The sequence below is a fragment of the Lampetra fluviatilis genome, chromosome 10, assembly GCF_964198595.1.
Source record: "Lampetra fluviatilis chromosome 10, kcLamFluv1.1, whole genome shotgun sequence".
NCBI classification, from domain to species: domain Eukaryota; kingdom Metazoa; phylum Chordata; class Hyperoartia; order Petromyzontiformes; family Petromyzontidae; genus Lampetra; species Lampetra fluviatilis.
The window spans coordinates 5520888-5534476 of record NC_136284.1 but is presented as its reverse complement, the minus strand read 5'-3'; the positions used below and the strand labels follow the sequence as shown (position 1 = coordinate 5534476).

Genomic DNA, 13589 nt, shown 5'->3' with positions numbered 1-13589 from the left:
TGAGAAGCAAAGAAATACAACAAATGACACTGCACATCGACTCTGTAAGTGAACATTTATTGTTGTATAGCCTAATATGCGTATGTTTTGCATTATCCGTGTTTTTGTTTTATCCAGGCCACCCCTTCCCCTATTAGCCCCAATAATTGAGACTTTTTTTCATCAAGGTTGTTGAGCACAGACATGCCAAGTGGCGAGTGACAAATAGTACGTCTTAAAGATGTAATTGATAAGTATTTTTTTCTTCTAATTTCTATGGCATCGTGAGAATGTGCAATGTCCAGTTCAAGCGTGCACCTGCTGCTGCCCAGGCGCCTTCATTGAGGATAGGGTGAGGCCTTGCGGGTTGAGGACCGGCAGGATCTGGTTTCCCACCAACATGGCCACCACTTGGCCTTGGGTGTTGGTGAGGAGCTGGGGGCTCAGAGGCAGCCCAGTGGCGCCCATCCCCGCTGCGCCGGTGCCTGACCCCCCTCCCCCGACCAGTGGGATGGTCCCGATGAGCTGTGTGGGAAGACGGGCGTTATCGGTCAGAGGTCATCGCGGAATTTAACTTGTCACGGGGATTTTTGTTGTTGTTGTTGTTGTTGTCACGCATTCAATAGCCAAAACCATGGTGTTTTTAATCTAGATTTTGAAGTTTTTGTGACTGCAGGGATCCATACTTTTTGGTTCTTTCGGTAAAGTCACGTAGGGATAAAATAAAATAAATTAAATCACGACGTTTCGGCCTCAACACAAGCGTCCATCATCAGGTGGGACAACCACTTCAACAATTGTTTCTTGCTGTGGTTGTCCCACCTGATGACGGACGCTTGTGTTGCGCCCGAAACGTCGTGATTTAATTTATTTTATTTTATACCTACGTGACTTTACCGAAAGAACCAAAGAGCATGGTGTTTTGATTCCTGCTTCGTGTGCCCTGAAGTGTTTGGGATGCGCACGCCTTGAGATGCCAGAACCCCCAATAATCCACGCACATTCTGCTGGTGCCTCAGCAAGTGTCCCACGCAGACTGCTGCTGGCAGTGATAGGGAACTAAGCCTAGGAGGTAAAGCATTATCTGTCAAAATAAATCGATGTAATGACAGTGACGAATGTGGCCAGTACCAATAAAAGCTTGTTAATCATCATTTAATCATTATCAATAGCCAGGGCCAATCCGTTGCTGGATGAAGGCTTGCCCCCCTGCTCTGTCGCCATCCCTCACGGCGCTGCGATCCTGCAGTACATCTTGGTGTCATGCAAATGTGCTAATCTTATAGCTCCATCTCCATGGTTTGGACCTCGGCCGTCTTCGCTCCTTCGTCTGCTATTCCGTCTCCAGTCTCATCCATCAGCCATTATCCCTTCTACTCCTCAAGCCTACTTTATCTCCTAACTAAACTCACTTTTCTGAGCAGTCATTCCCTACTAATTTGCATTTCTTCTCCAGATCCATGTCTTTACGTTTATGTCTCTAAATGCAATGCCAAGCATGCACCTTTCAATGCTTCTTTGCACAGTTTTCAACTTTTTATTCTGTTATCTCTGTCAACATCCATATGCCATAGCAGGAAATATACACTGATTGAAAATTCCCTCTGTAGGAACCATGTTATGTTGCTTCTTGTTATCAACAACTATTGATCAAAAAGCACTTCAAAGTTCCTCCAATAACTGCCATAATTATACATTGTCTGTTGTGTTTTCCAGTTGTGTTCATCCAACAATGATCTTCTTTTGTCCAACAAACTTGTACATAACTTTTGTTGTGCTCAAATTTGCTGAACCCCACCCTGCAGTCTACTCTTCTATATTTTTCCCTGTAGTTAACTTCCCTTGGCTGTCATAATCAGTAGGTCTTCAACTAAAATCTAACATAGCTCGTTTTTTTATATAAAAACCTTGACCCAACCCGGATTTATCGAACGCGTTTTTCGGCTTCCCTACCACACGGTCTGTTTTCCTGAACACGGGGGTGATATTTCGTCTCGACACGTGATAGTGCTGCATCCGTTGGGAGATGTGAATGAATCAACTGTGAGAACGATTTCTAGACGATGTATATGTTTTGGTCTGTGTGTGTTTTTTTCCCCGTGTGATAATGTAACACGCGCTCAACACGCACAACGACAACTTCGCATATCGCGCCGCATGCATCGAGCCGTCCACTCGTTGAGGCCGTTCAAGTCACACGGACGCCTCGATGGCGAATCATGAACCAAGAAGATAAAGGGATTTATCTTCTTGGTTCTTTCGGTAAAGTCACGTAGAAGAGAAATGATAAAATAATAAAAATAAAACATAATTAAATAAAATAATGTTTTATTTTATTCTATTATTTCCCTTCTACGTTTTTTCGGTAAAGTCACGTAACTTTTTTTTTATGTATATAAAATAAAATTATGTTTTATTTTATTTGAGTATTTCCCTTCTACGTGATTTTACCGAAAGAACCAAGAAGAACGCTCAAAGTGACAAGAGATCGGGCCGAACGTTTGGCGTGAGTGCCGCGGTGCGGGACAATGAATGGAGACAATGGAGACGGGGATGGGGTGTTGAGGTGACATTGAAAAATAAAGAGTGTACACACTAGAAATGGAGAGCGACTCAGCATCCTTCTGTACAAATAACATGGGTGGAATACATAAAATTATTTAAAAGAAGCAGGGGGTGATCATTTTTGGACCCAGAACAGCAGCTGTTTTTTCCCATAAGGTTTATTATTCGTCGGACAAGGTTTTGCCCAACAGAATTTTCCAGGAACATAACCCCTGCGTTTGGGGAGGTCTGGCTGCCTTTACATTTACAGTATATATTCGAATGTCACCATGAATAGCCTTTGGTGAGGGCGTATCTTATCGCATGACTCATGTTATTTTTGTTACTTTTATCAAATCAACTAAGAATCACATTGACCACGTACATACATTCGATCATTGGATTCTTAAGACAAATCTCAAATACCATTATGGCTGGCTTTTGTAGGCCATGAGAAGGCATTTATTCGGTGGAAACTAATGCAATCATCCAGGCTCTCGATGAACGAGGCCTTAAATAACATACAGTAATAAAATACAATACATACAGAAACGATCTAAACTATTTACAGAGATGACACAGCTACATTGAGATGCAGTTGCATTTACATATTCATCCAGCATGTACCGTGTTGTAGTTACTCATGAGGTAACATTCCCATAGCAAATGTCAACTAATGCCTACTGCCACTGTGTATTGTTGTGTAATGATATTTATTGAAATTACAGAATGGAAATATGTTTTCATAAATTACTCTCCTCTTGGCATCCATTCATCAAACACAACTTAAAGTAATACGCAACCCATAATATAGAATGCCTTGACGACACACACTCAGGCAGTGTATCAGGCTCCCTAGCGCAGTTTAAAGCTTTGTAAATGAGAAAAAAAGACACTTAAGTAACTTTAAGCTTTTGCTCTCGCTCCGTCACTGCAATGCCTTTCAGTATTAATACGCAAACGGGCAGTTATCGCCCACAGCCTAAGCATGCCACTTAAAGGATGAGATATTTTCTACTTTGCGTTGCATCTTCCTTGAAGTGCAATCACTAACGTTTGTATCAAGCAGCGTGGTGCACGTGACGTTTTGTCGGCTATAATGCCCACTGCACAGGCGATAAACACGGCAGTTTTGTCTACGGCATACGATTGTTAGCACCAAGTGTCTAATTCAATCAAATCACTGGGCTAGGGTAGCAGAATACATTACACATTGCTGAAGCGGCAGTTTCATATGAATGCATTTAAGTATTTATATGGAACTAATGCAATAATTATCATCAGTCGGTGGCATTGTACCAGCCAAAGAGAGCGCGCGTGGCGTCAATGATTTAAGGTCGTGTTTTGTAAAAGTTAATATTTATATAAAAGCCTTCTTAGATGGGTACATTATGTTTCATCTCTAGTTGTAAGATTCCTGCTCTGGCTTGCATGTCTTATTCATAATTATAACTCCAACTAAAAGCACTTTGTGTCGGTATTTTCCTGGCATTTTACATGTTTTTTCCCCCTATTACATCATTATTTATTGATGGAAATTAAATGATTCATTACAAAATATATCTGGCTGAGAATATTTAAATTCTCAAATAATTTTAGGAATGAAAAGTCAGTCATTTCTAATGTGAATATATCTTCAGAGTAAGTTGTGTTGTTTAACAGATTTAGTACAAAGCCATCCATCCATAAGAGATTTTTTTTGGGTTAGATCGCGTAAATATATAAATGTGTCGTTAAACCCGCCACCACCCGACACAGCCAACTAGTAAGAGTTGTCAATAAACAGAACATGACAATTCGTCACTAGTACAGCACTAACCGGTGTGTTGGAGAGCCAAGCCACGACATTTACAATCCGAGTACGACGTTTCACCAGTAATTACAACACGCTTCATCAGGCGACAGCCAGATTTGTGGAGAAGCCTACCTGTTTCTATTATGGATGATATTGGTCGCGAAAGCCTACGTGTTAAAAAGCCGTCCATATTATGCAAGATGTATGCTATACTCACGAAAAACTCCCAATGAATCAAATTTAAAAATCACTTCATAATATACAGTAACACATAACTTACATACTCCGTGTGAATAGTAATCATAAAGATGGGGAATTTGTAGCAGATTTTTATTCAATCGAAATTTAATTAGACGGCATGGAAAATAACAAATTAACGGTTGCAGCTTTCAACACATGCATGCGTGCCATTCATGGGCTAATGAGCAAGCCTCCATTAAGTTAATTACAAAGTCCTAAGTGGGGAGCTATTCACACTTGGCGATCGATGGGCGCATAACTAGGCAGCGCCTCCTGCCGCCTAATCTATTGCACGGTGGCCCGCAACACGCCACTCATGTTGCCAATTACTGAGCCATCACGAGCAAGAGTTAAAAGACGCAAACGTGGGCTCTCTGTTGCACTTTCTCTTAATTAGAATATAAAAAAGCTAAGAAAATGGCCGTGCTCTTTTCAGACCTGGTTAAATTATTGAGTACAAAAATAGTGAAAAGCACCACTTTTTCCACCCCCTCTCCACCTGCCCACAAGAGCTTGCTTTCTTTGTCACTGTCACAGGATTTATAGCTGGGTTCTATGTCATTTAGGGTGCACATTCGGACCCTGTGGGAAGAAAATAAAGTAGGTAGAACGTGCACATTGTTGGTTAGGTTAAAACAAAAATGTAACCCGATACGAGCCGTGAATAACTTTTGAGAGTGGAGGCACTACGTGTTCGTGTGATTTACTAAAATTCACGTGGTGTGAACTCCACACCTCTTTCATAAAGTGTCATGCTTTATCCTTAATTAGGTAACAGAGATGACAATAATGTGGCTTTAAAAATGGCTATGCACGCAGCCAATCTATGATCGTTTTTAATTACTGAAATAATTGTAAAGGCCATAAAGAAACTCCAAAAAACAATAAACTTCATTGAGAAAATCAAGAATGTCATTAACCTAGTGCATGACAATAACAGAGTTCTCAACGTGACAAACAAATTAAAATAAGTCATAATCGAGCAGAAAAGAACAGCAGCAGCCACACCGCATGCATGTTTGACTAAATCTTCTTGGTTCTTTCGGTAAAGTCACGTAGAAGGTAAATAATAAAATAATAAAAATAAAACATAAAAATAATTCTCACGACGTTTCGGCCACAACGCAAGCAGCCGTCCTCAGGTGAAGAACAGGTCTGTCGGAAAGATAGCATCTGAATGAAACACCACCAGGCTTGGAGCGTATATTTAAGCTGGGTTGGAGGGGGAAGAGCGCCTTGACAAAGAGTTTGCATATCAAGAGGAATTTAGCATATTTATGGGAAATGCAGATATGTGATTAGTCATTACTTGTGGAATGCGTAGGAGGTGGGCGGGGGGGTTTCAAAGTCATAATTTGCCCTTGCATTATGCAGGATTAGCAGCATCAAAGGGAGGGAGTAGGATTATCTAAAGTTAATAATTATTACATGCATATCTGGCTATAGGTCAAGGCATGATCCTCGCAATAGCTTTGACATGTAGATGATAGCAGAGCCCAGCTGCGAGTCACGTACCTGCCCCTGTGCGTTCGTGATGAGCTGACCCGCCACCCCGGGCAGGCCCGCGGCGAGCGCCCCGGCGAAAATGTGAGCGCTGGGAGGCAGGGACCCCGAGGCCGCGACAGCCGCCGCCACCGCGGCCACCGCCGCCGGAGACGTGAGAGGGCCTCCCACGAGCTGCCGGGGAGAGCAGCCGTGCCACACGTAGCCTCTTTAACTTCCCACACCGCACACGGCCCGAGCATGTGAGCCCCTTGTGTGCCGGGCGGCATCTACATGTGCATGCGGTTGGCTTGGATGTGAGACTAGTTGCATATGCCACAACACAGCGAAGGGATCTAATGTCTTGGAGGCTCTTGGTGCCAACAAATGAATGTGATGCTGAGATTAGTAATGGTTCTGTACGTATTGTAAAAAGCCGTGTTATATGATGTGGGTTATAGTGTAAGCTCATCTTACAAAAGAAGACATTTAACAAATATAAATGTCAGTAGTCTATGACCATGTATTACACACAAATACATTTATACTGCAGTGTGGCCTGATATTGCTTCACTGCCGTACATCCCATGGTTATTGTCGCACAAAGAAATCATGACATTTAGGCGCACACCCTTATTGGCGTAATGCCCTTTAACGTTAACTGCACTTATTGTCAGCCATGCCGGGAAATGAAACGCACAATATTAAGTCGGTCCCACTGTATACAGTTGTAGCTGGCTATTGATCGGTTACTTGAGGCACACGTTGAAGCAAAAAAAAAAACCCGACAAGGACACTCGCATACGTGAGAAGGACACAACGGGTTGAACAGTGTAACAGGAAAAATAATTCAAAAGTCACTTTTTGATCAGTCAGCAGGCCTCAAAGTATAACCCATTATCATGTCCTATCAATCCGCTATGTCTCAGGCCTGCTCTTGAAATATTCATCAAAGTGTTTGGCGCTGCCGGTTGGACCCGTGTGAAGATGCCACAACAAATCCTCGAGCACCCACATCAGAGCAACATTATGCTGCTTTTAAATCCTCGGCGTGTTACTTCAGCCCCAGAGATACCGTTTTCAGACACATTTCTTCTTCTTCCTTTACAATGAACTCAATTTTCCTGCATCATTATTAAGCTGCCTTTGACCGAGATTGTTTGGCCCTTTTCTTAAGTGGTCATAGGATTCTCATCAATGTCTCTTCGGGAACTGACCATGTGAGCTCAGCCACTACACAGAAGCTAACCAGCCATGACATCCAGAAACTGCACAATGCGCTCGCCTCGGATCAACCCTCTTCACCCCGTTTTCCTATCCTCGCCAGAAAGAAAAATCTGACACTGTGACTTCAGTGGTTTTTCCTTCCTGAACACAAGAACGCCATTAAAGGTGCTGGTAAGAAAGCCCTAAAATATCCGCGCGGGGAGTACACTGCTACGCCCAAATATCGACCCCTAGTGCGGCTCAGTGGGCATGTTGATTTCTGGAACTGATGTGTTCGTGGGAAGGAGCGGAGCGTCCTGGGAGAAGACTTCTTTCCACTCGTGCAACCGCACACTTTGGGGGCAGTGCGGGCAGTGTCCGGCTGTGAGTAAAGCATACGTCTGAATCTTATACATATAAATTGCAACTCAGCCGTGCATTAATGCACTGAATTGCTTCAGAAAGCATTAGTAAGGCTTTTTATATTAGGGGGAAAAAAGAGGACATTTTAAATTTAGATACCTGTTAAAAAAAAATCCCATGAGCTTCACATGCGTATAAATAATTCATATACGTAAAAAAACTAAACAAATGCTTTTATGTTTTGAGTATTTTTAAGTGTATAGACATGCCTGCCTACTATCAAATGGAATGCGCTGACTACACAGGCTCATACCATTTCGACTACAAAGTAACCAGGTACCACAACTCGGGTACGGAGAATCACAGCAAAATGCGGTGCGAAAACAGGAGAAGGCTTGCGAGTGTGCACTTAAGCGTGCGTTTTACGGGAAGGCTGCTGCCTTGGCTGGGTGGCGGTTGGCTTGGGTTGGCAGCTGACGAGGATTTCCGCGGAGATGCTCCATGTTTTGCTTGCTGAGTCTGAGGTTGCTGTTGCTGCTGCTGATGCTGCTGCTGCTGTTGCTGCTGTTGTTGCTGTTGTTGCAGCTGCTGTAACTGGTGCAACTGCTGGATTTGAGCATTCAGCGAGGAGGTAGCTGCAGAAAGAATAATGGTAATATTGATAAAGACAACAACGATGGCAGTCAATATATACTATATATTCAGGATGCGTTACAGCTTATGAAATTATATTCAACTGCATGAAATAAGCTCATAGAAAACAACAGATTTAACAATGTACAAAAGAGTGCATTACATGTGACCAGCTGAAAATAGCTCAATGTGAAAAATGGGTACTTATTCAGTTATTTTGAGTTGGTGGTTGGAATAATGCTGAGAGGTGTTGTACATACAATGCACAATCTTGATTTGAAGCTTTCGTGACTGCAGGAATCCATACTCTTTGGTTCTTTCGGTAAAGTCACATGACTTTGGAAGTAATATCTTCTTTCGGTAAAATCACATGACTTTACCAAAAGAACCAAAGAGTATGCAATATACACTTTCGTGGACTGTTAAATCTATTTGTTTCCAAACTGCATACATTTTTTTCTGTAGTGATAGCTTTCAGTGTCATTTTCAAATCTGAATTCGAAGAAAAAAAACGGACATTATGTTCGGATAAAAAAAATGTCAAGTGAAATGTAAGTACAAAAAATAAAATGTATAATTATTTAATTGGAAGTAATATCTTTAAACAAGAGATCAGTCGACAGCCACAGCCATTTGACAGTTATTTTGCCCTGAATCTCCATATATTCGTGTTAAACGAAAAGGTACAGCCCTCCACTAGCCCTTCTGAATAATATCATGGTCTATTCTTCTACGGTGGCTAGACATCTTGGAAGAAGTGGAAGTATTTACCCTCTACCCCGCCACACACAACCTGCCTTTCGACTAACTGGTGTATCCATTTATACTGCCGGGTGGACAGAGGCTGGGGGATTTCAGAACCTGGCCCATTGCGTCGTGCCACACCTGGAGATCGAATCCAGTTGGCAATCTTTTGAATGGAAGTCTGGTGTGCTAACAATTACACGATGGCAGCATCCCTATACTGTGTATTAAAACTAACTAAAAACATAAACAATTACATATTATATTATTTCCCTTCTACGTGACTTTACCGAAAGAACCAAGAAGATGAATTACATAATAACCAAGGGCACAGGTAGTGGCAATAATAATATGTTTATATATATTAATAAATCAAATATTTTTGTATTGCTTTGTCACGTTCATTTTACGTACAGACACACCACTCACCCAAGGCTAGAGGATGATGGGGGCTGCTTAGTGGGATTCACAACACCAATCGACTCCTTTAACAAATGTAGCGACCTACTGCTCGTTCTTGATAACTGTGGCCTCAAAACATCATCGAAGGTGCACAGATTTGAAGAATGAGCAGCAGGGGAATCCATTTTCTCCATAAAGGTGATTTGGTACTGTGAGCTGCTCTCATAACCGACAATAATCCAGTGCAGGATGCGGGGCCTTGATGTAAGTACGCACTTGGCGTATAACGATGTATTGATAGAATTCGATATTTAAGCTGACAACACATTAATCGAATCATGTGCCTGAAATTGTATTTGGTTAAGGTCCACACAAATGACGTAAAAACATATGCTAATGTTATTTAGACTTACGGAGCAAACTGTGCCAAAGAGACAACTAAAATTATCGCCATTTCTCAAGGTCTCCCGATGCCACATTTCATCGAGGTCCTGCACATGAGCTGATCTCATTGCTCCATTGTTCTTTCCATTGGCTGCCGTTATGTTATCAGTCACAACCAATGGTCATCATGCCTTCCTTGCGATGTGTTCAGCCTAAGGCCACTTTTACTTCACAGTCAATAACATTTGCTTGTTTGGCTCTAATTTCTTTGTTTTCTGATATTCATTGTCTCGCTGATTGCCCTTTCAAGCGTGCCTCTCCACGTTTCTTTGTGCACTTTTCAGCTTTCGTAAAAACAGTGTGCTAGTGTCCATGTTTCTCATCCATGTGTTATATGTAGCAGGTAATGTGCACTGATTAAAATTAGTCTTATTTTAGGTGCATTGTTGTGTTGCTTTTCATAATCACATATTTCCAAAAAGTACTAGAACCTGCTCTTGTGCAGCTCTTTATTTAATTATATATTATCCAAGCAAGCCTTCAGTAATTGCCCTAGGGATACACATTCTGTTGTATTTTCCAGTATTGTCCCTTGAACGATTTTTTCTTCCATGAAATTTGTTGTTCAAATGTGTATTATAGCTCAATTTTGCAACCTATTTAGTCAAGTTCTTCAATAATATCCTGTATTTATTTCTCATAAGTTGTCATTATGGTAATGTCATCGGCAAAATCTGAGATATACCTCCTCCATTCATGTTTGTCTTCAAGCCAATTTTTTTTGGAAATTCATGTAGTCATCCATGTTTGAATCAACCAATGCAAAAATAAATGTTTTAGATTTAATATGTTTAAAATTACAAAATTACAAGGATTGAACAGCTGCACTGAGATTGCATATATTAAGGATTTTCCTGAAAGAAAAAATATAAATAATAAATATATATTTTTTTTTATCGTATCGGAGATATGCTCACATGAAACTTATTCAGTATCAATTTAAAATATATTTTGAAAATGTAACTGACATTCTTTTCATACAAACATAATAATCCTAACAGGAGCGGTACATTTTCTGGTTCCTAATTGCTACATTATAGCTATGGGTTTTCGCATAATAGTTTTAAAGACTTTGAGCATACTCTTTTAATAAGCTCACATCTCCATCCCACTTAGTGTATCTATAATACAGCTTGAAGACAATTATTATGTTCCAGCCGGAGCGTAATCAATACCTCAAGAGGGATACATTTTTGCATGGACCCATCCCCCAGCGTCTCTTTGGGTTATGTTTAATACCGGTTTGTGATGCTTCACCAAGACTAGCTCCCTTTTTGAGATTGCTTGTCCGAGGAATGTTAACTGGAATGTCCTCATTATGAACATAGCATACATACCTGCGGCACACTGGACAGATCAATTTCTCCCTTCGTCATGCAAAATATCTATTACAACACGAAAGCAATATGACCAGATTTTATTTTAGTTTTCAGTACATGGAAACATTTTAATATATAATTTATACACACCTGAAATCAACTACGGTGCTTTGTAATTGGGTATCAACTACATTCTTCTTTGTGTCCTTTATGAAATGTATTGACAGACATAATTTTTGTAGTTTTGTATTTTATATTACCATTTTAAAAAATATACAATTCTATGTTTTAAGCTTCTATTTTTATATAAAACACATGTTGTGTGTGCATTTTATATATATATATAAGTTTTGGCTTAAAAATTACTGCTATTAAATGTCTAGCACCGAGAATGGCTCTCTAAGCGAAGCTATTACCGGGCATTTTACTTAACCGCTCCATTCACCGTGATGTATGCTGTTTTCATGATGTCTGTATGACAGCTGCAGTTTAGCCGTGTGCCCGATGTGAGCGGAGAAATCGATAGTTCTGAAGAGATATACAATTTTAATGGTGGTTAAACTGTCAGCGCTGTGTCCGTAATGGGGTCACGACGAATTTCATCATCCGCTGGAACGTGACTGAGTTATCGTTATGCGGCAGGCGCGCACTGGTGTTAGCCTGTCAGACACCGCAGACACCTCTGATGACTCCCCAGCCGTGCTGCTTTATGCGGGCTCGTTGCGGTCTGAAAAATATGAACTCGGCCAATCGGCCTTTAAAAAATATGCGCATAAAGTGGGCTTCTTAAATAGAGTACATTAGAGCCATGCGAGAGAACATGTGAGATCAAGTGGCTTTCTTTGTATGCCACATATAAATGCAGATAGCAAACAAAGACCGCTGCATAGGTTTTCGTGGTTGTGCTGTTTCGCTCTGCAATGCGTTTTTGGGTTCTACCGGATGTTTGATTGGCACGTCGGAGAGCTCTAGCAATCAAGCCATTTAAAGTGGATAAAACCCCAATGATATGCAATCGCTCTTTTGCACCGAGACACAATATCTCTTTGGAAATGCTGTACTTGTAATACACCCCGATGGTGCTTTGCAATTTCAAAGCACCGGAGCTGTGGCTGGTTTGAGAACGAGTATGTGTAAATCTACAAGCTGGACATGTTGGCCAGTCCCACCTTGGGCACTCGAATATGGGAGGTGAATCACGACCCGGACTGTGAAAGTCAGCAGCAGCTGGGCCCGGCACAAAGGAAATCTCCCACCACGGAAAGGTGTGTCAGCAAAGTGTGGAAGAAGCCCATCTGCAACACCGCCCACCGTTAGAGGGAATGCAGCATTCAGCCTCAAGCTACTCGGTGGCTGGTTTAGGATTGTTAATTACTGAGCTGATATGCAGGTTAAGTTTGCGCAGGCGAGGATAAACCTCGGTTGCTCATGGATGTATTACAGCCCTTATAAACGGAAAGCCCCATGCAAATGCTGTTGGTGAAAATGAAAAAAAGTAGTATCAACATAATTGTATGTGTGAATTAATCAATAATTGTTCCTGTCTTTACATTGCATAAATGGATACATCACTATTTAATATCTTCACAATTTGTTTAATTGCCTTTAAACACAATAATCCCACTGACATGCACACAGCTTATATATGGAAGATTCCTGTAATTATTTTTTTTATGGGGGCTGATGTCAAATCTCAGATGGGTAAAAACTCTGCTCTCAATATGCCAGTGTGTTACAGATTTAATTTAAACAAATTCGGCAGACAAATCTTGACACACGTACACAACGGCAGATTTAAAAACAAATCTCAATTTGTTGTGTTTAAACATTTTAACATAAACGCTTTACATTTCTCCTTCCGTTTCTCAAAATTCTTTCGACCCCCCCTCACCCCCCCACCAAAAGAATGACCAGAAGACGCAACGATTGCCCGGAGGCCCCAGCGGTGGACGGTGGGGTCCGGCGAAGGCACACACGCGTGTTCCGTTCGGATTGATCCCTCCCTTTCATTACCCTGAGTGGAGCAGACAGCTGATTACAGCCTTGCCCACCCGTGGCACCGGGCCTGTCAGCCCCGCACACCCTGCATCACGGCAGAAGGGCCTGATGCATAATTTATTCCCATAGTGCTTTTTCCGCCCGAGAAGACCATAGGATGGCGGTTGAGGTGGGAGGGGAGGCGGTTTGGGTTGTTGAGGCTCGGGTTGGGTTTTTGGGCTGGCGTGATGCGGTCTTGCAAGGGAATGGGTGAGGTGTGGAGTGTGGGAGAGCGTATGGTGGTGGCGGGGGTAGGGTGGGACTGGGGGTGGATGAGGAAGGGAGGTGGGTCGGAGGGAGGTGGTGGGCGGGAAGGGAGTATGGGAGCAAAAGGAAAGAGAAAAATCGATACTACCCCTGCCCGCCGCGAAATGAGTTTTGCGGCTGACGGGGTCGGCTCC

At 41.9% G+C, this 13589-nt stretch overlaps 1 protein-coding gene across 5 annotated transcripts in view; it reads right to left on the bottom strand.

Annotated features, from left to right (window-relative positions):
* POU6F2 (POU class 6 homeobox 2) overlaps positions 1-13589 on the bottom strand; it is a 57970-nt gene that overhangs the window by 8162 nt on the left and 36219 nt on the right. For all 5 annotated transcript variants that reach the window (XM_078860265.1, XM_078860269.1, XM_078860266.1 and 2 more), the window contains 3 exons: positions 8036-8244; positions 6074-6235; positions 298-504 (listed from right to left, as the gene is read on the bottom strand). In XM_078860265.1, coding sequence (XP_078716391.1) covers positions 298-504; positions 6074-6235; positions 8036-8244 — 578 coding nt within the window. The remainder of the gene's footprint in view (positions 1-297; positions 505-6073; positions 6236-8035; positions 8245-13589) is intronic.